This window comes from Trichomycterus rosablanca, chromosome 8 (assembly GCF_030014385.1).
Source record: "Trichomycterus rosablanca isolate fTriRos1 chromosome 8, fTriRos1.hap1, whole genome shotgun sequence".
Taxonomy (NCBI): Eukaryota; Metazoa; Chordata; class Actinopteri; order Siluriformes; family Trichomycteridae; genus Trichomycterus; species Trichomycterus rosablanca.
In genome coordinates this window covers 15,067,857-15,082,263 of record NC_085995.1, presented here as the reverse complement: position 1 = coordinate 15,082,263, position 14,407 = coordinate 15,067,857, and the positions used below count along the sequence as shown (strand labels likewise).

At 35.9% G+C, this 14,407-nt stretch overlaps 1 protein-coding gene across 7 annotated transcripts in view; it reads right to left on the bottom strand.

The window, feature by feature from the left end:
- Window positions 1–4,080: 4,080 nt before the first annotated feature.
- gria2b (glutamate receptor, ionotropic, AMPA 2b) overlaps window positions 4,081–14,407 on the bottom strand; it is an 82,859-nt gene continuing 72,532 nt past the window's right edge. For 2 of the 7 annotated variants that reach the window (XM_063000515.1, XM_063000517.1), the window contains 3 exons: window positions 12,400–12,514; window positions 6,053–6,302; window positions 4,287–4,337 (listed from right to left, as the gene is read on the bottom strand). In XM_063000515.1, the coding sequence (XP_062856585.1) occupies window positions 6,057–6,302; window positions 12,400–12,514 (361 nt within the window). In that variant the 3' untranslated portion in view covers window positions 4,287–4,337; window positions 6,053–6,056. Of the gene's footprint in view, window positions 4,338–6,052; window positions 6,303–11,883; window positions 11,999–12,371; window positions 12,515–14,407 lie in introns of those variants that run through there. The other 5 variants (XM_063000519.1, XM_063000521.1, XM_063000522.1 and 2 more) reach the window with 5 other exon arrangements.

The window sequence follows — 14,407 nt, the reverse complement described above, 5'->3', positions numbered from 1 at the left end:
TTGTGTCATACATAATATGTTTAAAGGATTTAGGAAATACAGATAAATCTATGTATAAGTCTATGTAGGACAAGGCCAGAAACCAGTGTTGAGTATGTGTGATCTTTGAGCCATTAGCATTGCATGATAAACTGTCGTGATAGTGAAAATGAAATGTGTCCTTTGATCAGATGACTCAGTGTTTAGCTTTTTTTTAGAAAAAAAAAATTCTCTGTGCCGAAGAAAAACGGACCATCCCACAAAAGGTGTAAAAGCCAACATTCTAATGTGATCACTTACATATGTGTAAAGGATTTTACAGAGACATATGCTGCCATCAAGGTCTTTTTTCCAGGATGTTTATAGTTATTTCCACAAGACAATGTCCAGCCTCATTCTGCACTTGCTACATGCACTTGCATGACGACAACAGATAGACACAAAGTGCATGTGCTTAACTGACCTGCCTGCAGTCCAGATCTGTCTCCTATTAAAAATTTATGACATTGAGAATTAGACAACAGTGACAACAAACTGCTGAGAAGCTGAAGTCTTGTATCAAGAAAGAATGGGCAAAAATCCACTTGCAAAATTACAACAATTATTATCCTCAGTTCCTCAATGATTAAAAAGTGTAATTAATAAGAAAGTACATGTACAAACCCCATTACCAAAAAGTTGGGACATTTTGTAAAATGCAATAAAAAGAAAAATCTCATTTGCTAATCATTTTAAGTTTATTTAACTATGCAAGAAACTCATGGGCACTGACACACTCCCATAACTTGACAGATGCTGGCTTGTGCACCTTTCACTGATAACAGTCTGGTTGGTCGTTTTCATATTTGGCAAAAATAACTGAAAACTAATTGACATTTCCACTGTACAGAGAACTTTGCCATGACCCATTATTTCTTCATTTTTAATTTGCCTCTGTCACAACTCCACAAAGTTGAATCAGTTCATCTGGACACAAGTTTGTTGTAGAGATACGTTTCATCACTCATCCAAGTGACTTCTTCAGTCTGAGCTGGTGGTGAATACCCCAACCTTATAAGCAGGAGATTTGCATAACTACCGAATCCGGCCCATTGCATTGCCGGGAACTGTACATCGGGGAAACTAAACAGCCACTGGCGAAACAGATGGCCCAACATAGAAGATCGGCCTCTTCTGGCCAGGACTTTTATGCTTACACTCATCTGCAAGCCACTGGCAACTCATTTAATGATGAAGATGTGCGAGGAACGCGAAAAAGGAGGAACGCTAGTTTGAACAAGGAGTCAAAGAGGCCATCAATGTGAAGAGGGAATGACCATCCCTGAACTGAGGGGGGGCCTGATACCTATACCCCAATCATATGTGAAAGGCACACATGGCCATTATAATTGATGGTAATTGTAATTTGCATTTGGACCATTTGGATCCATTGTTATGCAATGGACGGTGATCGGTCGTTATGCAAATCATCTGCATATAAGTTTGGGTTATTCACCACCAGCTCAGACTGAAGAAGTCACTTGGATGAGTGACGAAACGTATCTCTACAGCCTACTTGTGTCCAGATGGACTGATTCAACTGATTATTGAGCATGCATCAAAAGACTCTGTCCCAACTATTAACAAAATACAATAAAGTTGATCAGTGAAGACACATTCTTTTCTTTCTAATATAATTACATTCAAGACAATTGAATTGAAAAGACAACTACCTTTTTTTTGGAAATAGGGTTTGTAACACAGTGGTACACATGCGTCTGTCCCAATTTTTTTGGAGTGTGCTGCAGGTATCAAATTTAAAATTTGTTTATATTTACAAAATACAATTAAGTTTTTTAGTAAAAAAAACTGTTTTTTTTTTGTCAGAGTGAACAAATCACACAATTTTGTTTGTATTTTATTGGACAAATTTCTCCAATTACCCAAAAATGATTTTTGTATTTACTACTTTTACAATGAGGACAGAATATAGCTGGACTATTTTCAGGCACACTCACTTAGTTGGAATTTTAAACAGACCGACTTGTGTCAATGTGTCTACATCTATTGAACCCCCCCACAGTAAAACATTAGTCAGGAATACTACTAACAACTTCTTTTTACATATTTGAAGCATATATAATTTCAACATAACCACAACCCAATTACACTTTAACAAAAATACAAAATAAAATGATAAGATATACACCAGATTATCTGTGGCACCACTGTTAAAACTGAATTAAGTCAAACACTGGTAAACTTCACCATTAAACACCACATTTTTTTTGCTAATAAATTACATGATAAACAATAAAGTTGGCCTTTAAAAAGAATAAAACTAAAAACTATGCCTTGAGAGAACACAGAAAGTATGTTAAATATGCAACTGTATTGTAAGCAGATTTATTTAAAAGCTATTTTATGTCAAAATGCATAAATATATTTTTATAAATATTTTTATATTTTATTATAAAAAGATCATTGTGTCTTCTGATAGAATGTCAAGTGTGCTATAGCCATCATGAATCACATGAAACTACACACATGCCAATTTTATGTTTTTATAATTGTTATATGCAATCGATACAATTCTTCATTGTAAAAAAATCATTTCTTTATTTACACTCAGTGAGCACTTTGTTAGGTATACCTGTTTCATAAGCTATACCCACTTAACATAGAAACTTTGTGGGTATGCACTTTGTAGCTTGACTGCTGCTCTGTAAAAGTTTTCTATGCTCTGTACCCTATTTATCATTTAAAAAGGGACACCTATAGGACCCTCATTGACCAGATGTTATTTGGTTGGTGAACCATAACTTTAACATGTTAATGAAATGGTAGCAGGTGCAGCAATGTTGTTGGGATAACATCTGGTCAGTAAGGTTCCTATACAAAACAACAGATGGGCAACAGTCAGTAATCGCATGCCTACAAAATAACCTATATGGTAGTTGTAGCTAAAATAATCAATACGTTTATGTACCAGACTCAATATATAGGCAAAAGTATTTGGACACCTGACTATCAGCTATTACTATTAGCTAACTATTGGACATTCTCTTTTAAAAACAAAATGGTAATCTTATCTGATCTTTTAAGCTATAACAACAGCAACTCTTCTGATAAGGCTTTGTTTCCATTTAGTCAAAAAAGCATTTGTATGGCTGGGCACTGATATTGGTCAAGAAATCCTCAACTGATGTTCCAGTTCATATGAAAGCTGTTTAGTGGGACAGAGGTGAGGGTTCTCCAAGGGCCATTGGAGATTTTTTAGACTAAGCTTTTCTTCACAATTTTATAGACCTTGCTTTGTACACAGGGGCACAATCATGCTGGAACAGGAAAGGGCCTTCCCTAAACTGTTGCTGCAACAAAATGGAAACTATTAAGCATTTAACCTAGTTAGTCAGTAGTTGTTGTGGTTGAAACAAATGAGTTCAAAAACTAGAAGAGGTGTCCCAATACTTTTGTCCATAAGGTGTAAGTGTATATAATAAATTACTTGTTCAGTGTACTGTATGTCTAATATCCCAATGGATGTATCCTGGTCAGGGTCACAGTGGGTTATGTACCACCAGGAAACACTGAACCCAGGATTTAGAACAGCCTCTTCACTTTCAGAATGAGAGAAACCCATTTTAGGCAGTTTAGAATTTGAATTGTTTTTGTCGCTGTTCTTTATCTCTAACTGAATAATTTGATTAAACTTAAAAAGTATCTTATTTATATTTATGTGTATATAAATATTGGTCATTCATTTGCACTTAAGAACTATAAAGATTTCTCTGGATTTCCATTAATGGATTTCCATTTTTTATGTAGACGGTGAATTCACAGAGGCATGATTTATTGGGAAAAAAGTATGTTTCAATAATAAGAATAGCTCCAAAAATAATAAAAAAAAGCTGCCTACTTATGCAGAGGTTTCCAAAATGTGATGTAAGAGTATTAACTAACAGGCAAAACAACAATATTGCACATCTAGATTCTACCTTAAGTCTATTTCACATTTTTTCTGCATTATAATTGGAAAATCTAACCACAGACAGGAAAGTAAAGTCATCAGCTCAAAAACAACTGTTTAGAGAAAAGAGGCAAAGCCTCTATATCTTATTTATACAAACAAGAGGGTGTAAATTGTGTTGAGACAGATAAAAAGAAATACAAATAAATAAACCATTTTAAGGCACTCTCAGTGGGGGATTCCCTTAGGAAAGGTCAGTTAAGCTGATATTCATGCCAACATCAGCTCCTACATAGGCCACAGGATGGACGTCTTTAGGAAATTCAGGACTCATCACACGGCCGTTCTCCCCTGTACTCCCAGTGATGGATAATCTTGCCTTGTTTCTCATTACATCCGAAAAGGTCACCTGGAATACACCCACCAGCCCACACACACATACACACACACACACACAAACACACCAGATAGTGATAAGATTTAAATATTAATAGACTATTTGCATTTCATTTTTGTTGTACATGAAGTTTAGGGGTGGAATGATATAATAAATTCATACTATAATAATATAATGGTATTTGTTACATCACTGGTCTTGTGAAAATGCCACTTGTTTTCTAACAAGTTTAGCTATCTGAACGTTAAGGGAAAAGTGTAATAGTGTGGATCCAAAATTTTATAAAACTTTACCAGCCACTTAAATGCCTACTATAGATTGACCCAAAATATGTATATCAATTAAAGGGTGGCATATACCAATACTATACATTTTTGTACTAAATAGCATTACTTGTCAGATTGGTGTCCTACAAATAGTGCTGTTAAACAATATGAAGTATATAGGTTGTAGTTTTGGATGCACCAGGAAATCACTGGTGTGTGCTTTGTAAAATGTTTATTTGTGAATACCATGGATTTAAATTGTAAAGACTAACAAATCAGAACATAATATGTCAATTAAATGTGAAGACTATGCAACTTACTTGTAGTTAATTATAAAAAACAAAATTTTGCAAGGCATAACTGTCTTTGTAAAGTTGTTTGTAATTTAGCAAAATATCTGTTCAGTGGGTAAAATTGAATTATTACAGCTGTATCTACTGTTTAATAATGAGACCATACAGTTTCAAATGGGTGCAGAGTCACCCATAAATAAATGTAAAAAAACTGCTGAGTTAAAAAATATTAAAGACTTGGAGCAAAAAGTAAGTCTATTTCTGAAACATACATTTTGTAGACTAGTTTGAAAAACTGTTATGCATGGTATGTTAGGACCACTGTGGTTAGATAATAGTTGGCCAACTACAAACCATATTTTCAGAAAAACTCATTTTTTAACTGAAAAGGTACAAATAACATACACTGACTAGGCATAACATTATGACCACAAGTGAATAACACTGATTATCTCTTCATCTGTTAGTGGGTGGGATATATTAGGCAGCAAGTGAACATTTTATCTTCAAGTTGATGTGTTAGAAGCAGGAAAAATTGTGTAAGGATTTGAGCGAGTTTGACGGCTCTTGTGGGGTGTTCCCCGTCTGCAGTGGTCAGTATCTATCAAAAGTGGTCCAAGGCTCATTGATGCACGTGGGGACCGAAGGGTGGCCTGTGTGGTCCGATTCAACAGACAAGCTACTGATGCTATAATCTAAAAGATTATATTATGTTTTGTATTTTGCTACTGCAATTTTTTTTTAATTTACTTGCTACTGTTATATCATCACACCCCTAGTGAAGATGGTGAAAAATAAGTTTAACATTTAAAATGAAGACACAAACAGGTACTACATAATGACCAATAAGACTGTAAGGTAACAGAGGTAAAGTTAGTTTAAATTGCATTACAGATGAAGAGCAACTCAACAGTCATATACAATTAGCACAACTGAATGAAATAAATGATGAAAGAGAAAATATAAAATGTTTATCTCATTGCATTAAGATGTAATGAGAATAGGAAGGGAAAATGAGGTCTTATACTTTAAAAAATAAACACTAAAGTATTTCACCTTCGGCCAAAATGTTGTTATTTACTAGCACATTAGGGGAAATGGGATAGATGGAAGCGTGCACTGGGGGAGGGAGAAAAAACAGCACAAGTTTGACGGCCGCGTATCCTACCCCCTTAAATTTTTACACTTTCGATCCCATATACGTTGTACCCTTCCTTATAAGTGGCAAAATTCTGTGAATTCTGCGAGGAAGTGGGATTAATATTCTGTGCACTCTTTGCCACCTTCATGCGCTTGGCCTCAGCCCGCGACTTGTAACAGAACTCCACCAGAGCCACCAGCATAGCCAACCCTAAACCGCCAACCAGGATGTAGAACACGCCGGCCACATTGCTCAGGCTGAGAGCACTGGTCTTTTCCTGAAAAAGCACACAAATGAGACATTAGAAAGATTAAAAAAACACCCCCACAATACAAATCAATTATTATTAATATACAAGTACAAGTTATAACACAAGAAGTAAGTGCACTTATAAATGCAGAGGTCAGGAAAACATCTGTTCAGATGCTAATTATTTATCAGCCATTCAAGCAATTCTTTTTTTTTGGTAATATAGGAAGTTCTAAATTATCCACATGTGTGACTGTATTGGTTATTGTGGGTCTCCCTGTGATTAATTGGAGCTCTGTCTAGTGGTTATGACATCAATAACACTACTGTATTACTAAATTAGATGTGCAACAAACTGTGTGATCTTTTCTAATCTCAATTTGGTAAAAAATGTCGTTAAAGTTACAGCTGTCCTGAATCAGTCAAAGCTTAAGTCATGTCCTATTGCTTACAATGGATGAGAACTAATATTGTCAACTTGTTTTGATGTATATAGGTTACATTTACTCATTAATTAGCTAAATACACTTTCATCTTCACAACAGCTGCTGTGGATGCATGGTTTTATTCCAACTATAAAGGGGCTTGACATGAAACAAATGTTACTCATTTAAAAACTAAAAGCACTTAAAAATGAATGCTTGTTCCAATATTACCATATTTGCCAATGTTTATAAAAATACTCACTCACTTCTTTAACCAATTATCCATTTAGGGTCGCAGTGCTGGAGCCTATCCCAGTTTTTCAGTGGCCAAACTAGGATGCTAGGATTGTGAAATACTGCAATCCAAGGCCTCATGTTGCATAATTTTGTAAATTCACACAAATATGGCCTTGCATGTTTATATGTAGTTCTTCTGATTGGCCAATACTGTTAATTAACTTCATCATTGTCTAGTCCAGAATTCCGTCTTTCTAACCTCAGGACAATTTACATTTGTTTAAAACAAATGGAAAAATATGAAGTGCCCAAAGTAATAATACTGTGTGATAAGTTTCATCTATATTTTTACATTCCCACCATAGAATAGATTGCTTCAAAACAAAGCTGTTATGGGACTGTCCTGCATCCCAGAAATGATCCAACCTCAACATTTATAAATCAATATTTGACAATGCGTGTTTTTATAAATGCTTATTTGTGTGTATGTATGTATGTATGTATGTATTTATGTATGTATGTACAAACCCAAACCTGAAAAAAAAGTTGTAACAGTATGGAAAATGATAAACAGTCTGTATGCATGTATGTATGTACAAACCCAAACCTAAGTTGAAACAGTATGGAAAATCTTATACTAAACAAACAAAAATGCAGTGTTTCTTACATTTACTTTGATTTTCATTTTATTGCAGACAGGATGAATCCAATATATTTCATGTCTTTTTTTCTGGTCGGCTTAATTTGATTTAAAAATATACGTCCATTATTGCAGTCAAACTAAGTGTTTATTTAGGCATTTTCCATACTGTCCCAAATTTCTTAGATTTGGGTTTGTATAATACAGTGGGGCCAAAAAGTATTTAGTCAGCCACTGATTGTGCAAGTTCTCCTACTTAGAAAGATGAGAGAGGTCTGTAATTTTCATCATAGGTACACTTCAACTATGAGAGTCAAAATGAGAAAAAAAAAATTCAGGAAATCACATTGTAGGATTTTTAAAGAATTTATTTGTAAATTATGGTGGACAATAAGTATTTGGTCAATAACAAAAGTTCAACTCAATACTTTGTAACATAACCTTTGTTGGCAATGACAGAGGTCAAACGTTTCCTGGAAGTCTTCACCAGGTTTGCACACACTGTAGCTGGTATTTTGGCCCATTCCTCCATGCAGATCTCCTCTAGAGCAGTGATGTATTGGGGCTATCGCTGGGCAACACGGACTTTCAACTCCCTCCACAAATTTTCTATGGGGTTGAGGTCTGGAGACTGGCTAGGCCACTCCAGGACCTTGAAATGCTTTTTACGGAGCCACTCCTTTGTTGCCCGAGCGGTGTGTTTGGGATCATTGTCATGCTGGAAGACCCAGCCACGTTCCATCTTCAATGCTCTCACTGATGGAAGGAGGTTTTGGCTTAAAATCTCACGATACATGGCCCCGTTCATTCTTCCCTTAACACGGATCAGTCGTCCTGTCCCCTTTGCAGAAAAACAGCCCCAAAGCATGATGTTTCCACCCCCATGCTTCACAGTAGGTATGGTGTTCTTGGGATGCAACTCAGCATTCTTTTTTACCAAAAAGTTCCATTTTGGTTTCATCTGACCACATGATATTCTCCCAATCATCTTCTGGATCATCCATATGCTCTCTGGCAAACTTCAGACGGGCCTGGACATGTACTGGCTTAAGCAGGGGGACACGCCTGGCACTGCAGGATTTGAGTCCCTCTCGGCGTAGTGTGTTACTGATGGTAGCCTTTGTTACTTTGGTCCCAGCTCTCTGCAGGTCATTCATCAGGTCCCTCCGTGTATGTCTTCGATTTTCTTACAATTGCTCCCACAGTTGATTTATTCACACCAACCTGCTTGCCTATTGTAGATTTACTCTTCCCAGCCTGGTGCAGGTCTACAATTTTCTTGGAGTTTGACTGTTTGAGGCTGTGGACAGGTGTCTTTTATACAGATAACGAGGTCAAACAGGTGCCATTAATACAGGTAACGAGTGGAGGACAGAAGAGCTTCTTAAAGAAGAAGTTACAGGTCTGTGAGAGCCAGAAATCTTGCTTGTTTGTGGGTGACCAAATACTTATTTTCCACCATAATTTACAAATAAATTCTTTAAAAATCCTACAATGTGATTTCCTGGATTTTTTTTTTTTCATTTTGTCTCTCATAATTGAAGTGAACCTATGATGAAAATTACAGACCTCTCTCATCTTTCTAAGTAGGATAACTTGCACAATGCAGTGGCTGACTAAATACTTTTTGGCCCCACTGTATATGTACGTGTGTCATCTTCTATGTAGATACAAATGCACAGTTTGTCATGATTTAAAATGGGCTAAAGATTATCTAAACATTACAGGTATTAAAGGTGCTTTGTAATTCCAAATGATATTAGATTTACTGAAGCCTTTTATCTGTGTGTGCCAATCATGTATGCTTAGTACTTTAGTGCTAATTGCTTTATTTGTGGAATTTTGTCTAAATAATATTTCACCAAATGCAAAAGGCTTAAGTAAATTAGCATTTGTGTACGTTAGCATTAATACATACGTAAATATAGCATGAGCTAATGCAGCACATGTAGATGTTGCATGCGTTTATGAATTAGGATTTTTAAGTAAGGCTAGAGGACCATTTAAAGAGATGCTCAAGACAGGAAATGAGATTTTGTAGAGCATAGCGTAAACACATAACGTAGGACGTCATTGCGGTTATTGATACAAACTGTTGAAAGTCGACGTATTTTATCATGTAATTTAAAGTATTAAGCAGCTGGGTTAAATGTTTGAGCATGTACTGTAATTTTACTCACTGACTTATTCACTTGACTATAGTGCCTGTTTTTACTCTAGTGATCATGAATTAATGAACTTTCATGAATTTTACTTTTAAGTTGTTAGTTTTAAAATCTCATACAGTTTAATCATTATTAAATTGTTAATAGTTAGCCTAGTTATCATACAGTACAGTTTCATTGACTATTGTTAGATAACCTACTGGCAACCGCTTTGTGCAGTTTCAACGTGTACATCAGTGTAGCATACACTTTCATCCAAAGCAACTTACAATTGTGACTGTATTCAATGCAAGCACTTAAGAGTCATGCTCAGGGACCCAACATTAGCAACTTGTTGGTGGTAGAGCTTGATAAGGCAATTGTCTGAACACTAGTCCAGTACCTGAACCCCTAAGATACCACTGCCCTACCTTTCATCATCAGTTGATGGAAATTTTACATTATTAACTTATTAATATCTGTAACTTTTTTTTCAGGTAAAATGTTAATCTTAGGCCGTTCAGGTGGCGCAGCGGTAAAAACACATGTTAGCGCACCAGAGCTGGGATCTCAAATACATCGTATTGAATCTCAGCTCTGCCATCCGGCTGGGCTGAGCGGCCACATGAACAACGATTGGCCTGTTGTTCATATAGGGGTAGGATATTAAGCCGGATAGGGACTCCCTGTAACTCGTACAACCTCTGCTGACTGATTGATGGCCTCTGAACAGAGGCGGGGAAAGAGTGCGTTGATCAGGGTGTGTCTCTCTGTACACAAGGCTGATTTGCATATATGCACTTGCCTAGTGTGGGTGACAAAATGCATACAGCTGTTGCCCATGTGTCGGAGGGGGCGTGGGTTAGCTTTGTTCTCCTCAAATCAAAGCGGGGGTCAGCATAGTGGAGAGGAAGCATGACGCAATCGAGCAATTGGATGTGCTAAAATGTCGGGAGAAAAAGGGGAGAAAATGCATAAACAAAATATATATTAAAAAAATGTTAATCTTAGTTTTGCAAGCTTTTTACTCTTACTTGAGTTAAATTCTTAAAAGATTAATTAAATTAGTTTTAATTTTTGTGACTAGGTCTTTAATAGTGGTATTTTTAGTCATTTATGATTCCTAGCCGAATATATTAATTAATTAATTAAATAATACATTAATTAATAAATATTTTTAAAATTATTTTGTAATTATTGCTTTTGTGTGATTGTCTAAGCAAACAAAAAATGAAAACAAAACAAAACAAAAGATAAATTGCTAAATGAAAATCACAGACACACCACAAAATAGTATGTAAAGTCTTTCCAGAAGTATGGATTCTGTCATATGATGTTGGGGTGCAGGCAACTTCATATTATTGCTAATGGTTTGGAATTGGATGTCCAACAAGCGCTTAGTGCAAATATTTTTGGCCATATAGTGTATTTGCCAGAGTGTGCAAAAATAGTGTATTATTAAAATCGAATTGTTTTAGGGACTTTGGTGGCATCACAATGCTTGGAGTGCAATGACCATTAATCAGAGCTTAATCCTCTAGAAATTGCTTTAATTTTAAATGCTAAATATGCAGTTGTGATAAAACCAAATAGCTAACAGTATTACGTTTAGAATCTCCTGAAAGGAGTAAATTAGGGGACATGAAGAGAAGACTGCAGTGCTTGGATTGAGCTAAAGTAAAAATCATGTATGCATATGTGTAAACATTATTATACTCAGATAAACATCATTATTATTATTATTTTACATTTAGACTGTCACAGCAAACACAAATATATACACAGACAAGCACACAAACAAGCAGGCTAGCACAGAATAGACAGGACAGTTCAACAATCTTGGACACCCTTGTAGATGGTCCTACAAATAGCCTGGGCTTTAAACTGTAGCTGATGTCAAACAATTTGGTGGGCTCTAAAGTGTCATGTGTGAGCTATTAAATATTTGCACTTCCAAACTGTTTTTTCTTCTTGTTTTTGAGACGGAGTGTGGCATGCATTAGTGGTCCATCCTCAGATGAAGCATTAGTAGCTTGACGGTTGTTAGTCACACACCCCTCCCCAAGACATCTGCTTGTCTGTGCATTTCAGTTTGTCTTTTACTGATTAAAGTGGGTCATTCAAAATAGTGTGCTTGATCACATAGAACCTGCAGTGACTAACCTTACTTCCTGAGTCCTTGGCTCCACATTCACCTTTATCGTACCACCATTTGTTTTTCAGCTTGTCTAAGACGCCTTGCTCACTGAGTTTCAATACTGCAAGGTTTACTGGCGTTCTTCACGAGGGGAATAACATAAATAACATTATCAATGTTATTTTATGTTATTATTACATTACACTTTTTTCTAGATATCACCTTTTCTGATTCTGTAATGGCGATGAGAACGTTAATGCGCCATTTGGCATAAGCAAACATAGGTTTTGCAGAGCCAGATGTGCATTAACGTATCGCCGGAGTAAGCAGCAAGAGTGGCAGCCACTTTGCCAATCTGATGGTGTGTAGAATATTAGGAACTGTGCATACATTTAACATATCGTTATTCACTATTATAATGTGAGTGAATAAGAATGCAAACTATATTTATAGTGTCTACTTGTTTAGCTCCTGCACTGATTTGCTGCTTACTTTGGTGTTGCTTTGCATTTACCCATAAGGTTTTGCTCTCTGGGGCTGACCTTGGAATCACCTCCCCCGCTGCCGCACTCGCCTTTGTCGTACCACCATTTGTTTTTCAATTTGTCCAACAGGCCTTGCTCATTCAGTTTTAGTACAGCGAGGTTTACCGCATTTCTTGAAAACGATAAGACATAACTTGTAAGACAAGGTGAGCCAACTTTTAGCAATGGTCCTCTTTTTTCCCCAAAAAAAATTCTTTTAAATACCAAATTTCATTGTATTTTTATGTGTTTTAGTGGTTGCTTCTTCCTCAAAAATATGGCATCCACATACACATGTAATGATATTCCAATAATGCCAATGATTTAAAATTAGTATACGGGAAAGGAGAAACCCCCTATGCCAAACAGAGTTCCTAAATTCAATTGTATACAACAGCAGTCAGCATAATAACAAAGAGCATATGTGTTAATAAAAACAGATTTTAGCATATAAACCCAAGCAGTGCCACTTGCCATATGGCTAAATTTGGTGTGAGAAGCCCAATTGAATTCCAAAACCACTCTCATTTGTATACTTATAAACCTGTGTACTGCAAGGGTTTGAGAAAAACATTTCATTACCAACAGTAAAAGATAATTAAAGAGAAATAGAGAAGAGAACAATAAAATATCAGCATGGCAAAGCATTCATAAGCAACAGACCACATAGAAAAATCCTGAAAAAAATGGGTCACCTAAACCAAACTATTTTAAAGATTTTTATGCTGTAATAATTTTTTATGCTGCCGGAGTCTAAAACTCTCTGTAAAACTGTTTTACTCAACTAGCATTGTACATTATTTAACTACATTCTCTGTTGTTTTACCCCGAGGGCATTCTGATGGAAACCTGTTAACCCGCCAAGGTTAAGGATTGAAGTCGAGACTGCCGTGACAATGATGCTGCTCCTGCCGGATGTGACAGGTCTGGCGTAAGTGCACCAAGAATGACAAGAACTCACTACGGACTTTGTTGAAGACTAGACTGAATAACAAGTCTATTATTATTATTTATTTATTTATTTATTGCCAGTTATAACTTTTAGTTCATTTAATTCTGTGTTTGTATGATTTGTGTAAATCCTACTTATTTAAAGTATCCACCAGGACATCCAAGAAGGATGGGCCCTGCTGAGTCTGGTTCCTCTCAAGGTTTCTTCCTGTAATTTTCAGGGAGTTTTTCCTTGCCACAGTCGCCCTCGGCTTGCTCAACAGGGGTTTTTGTATCTGTTGGTCCTGGATTTTGTAAAGTTGCTTTGAGACAATGTCTATTGTAAAAAGCGCAATATAAATAAAGTTGACTTGACTTGAATTTTAAAACATTCCATGCCTACACTACTATCCTCTTCATGAACTTTAGAAGCTTTAACCAAAAAGCAAGAAACTTTATCTTATTTTAAAAGCATGGGTGTTAATATTGGGTAGCCTCCTCTCATTTGAACTTATTTTGTACAAGATTTTACAGTATGTATGTGGGATTTTGTACCTATTTAATAATAAAAAAAAAGCATTTGTGAGATGAGACACTGATGTTCAACAAAAAGGTCTCAACATTCTAATTTATCCAAAAAGACTTCATTAAGGGTAAGGTCAGACTACTAGAGTTTCTAGTAGTGTTTTGTTAAATGTATTTAAAAAGAATCTGTGATTAGTTAATTGTCTTAAATCTGAACAAAAGTAAAAGAAAAGATTTACAATAAAGTAACTGATCAACTTTATTGTAGATTGTAAATTTAAAAACATTTAGAATTTGATGCCAGCAACACACTCAAAACGTTGGGATAGAGGCGAAAGTTACAGTGTTTAATAAAAGAGGTGAATTAGTAACAGATGAAGGAATCAGGATTGGGTATAAAAGGAGGATCTACCAAAGGCTCAGTCTGTACAAGTGATGATGGGTCGTGGCTTACCACTGCATTCCAAACTTCTTGAGAGACTTGTCAATCAATTCAAAAACATTTCTGAATGAAAGATTGCAAATAATTTAGGTCCTTCACCATCGATTGTACATGATATTGCAAAAAGAT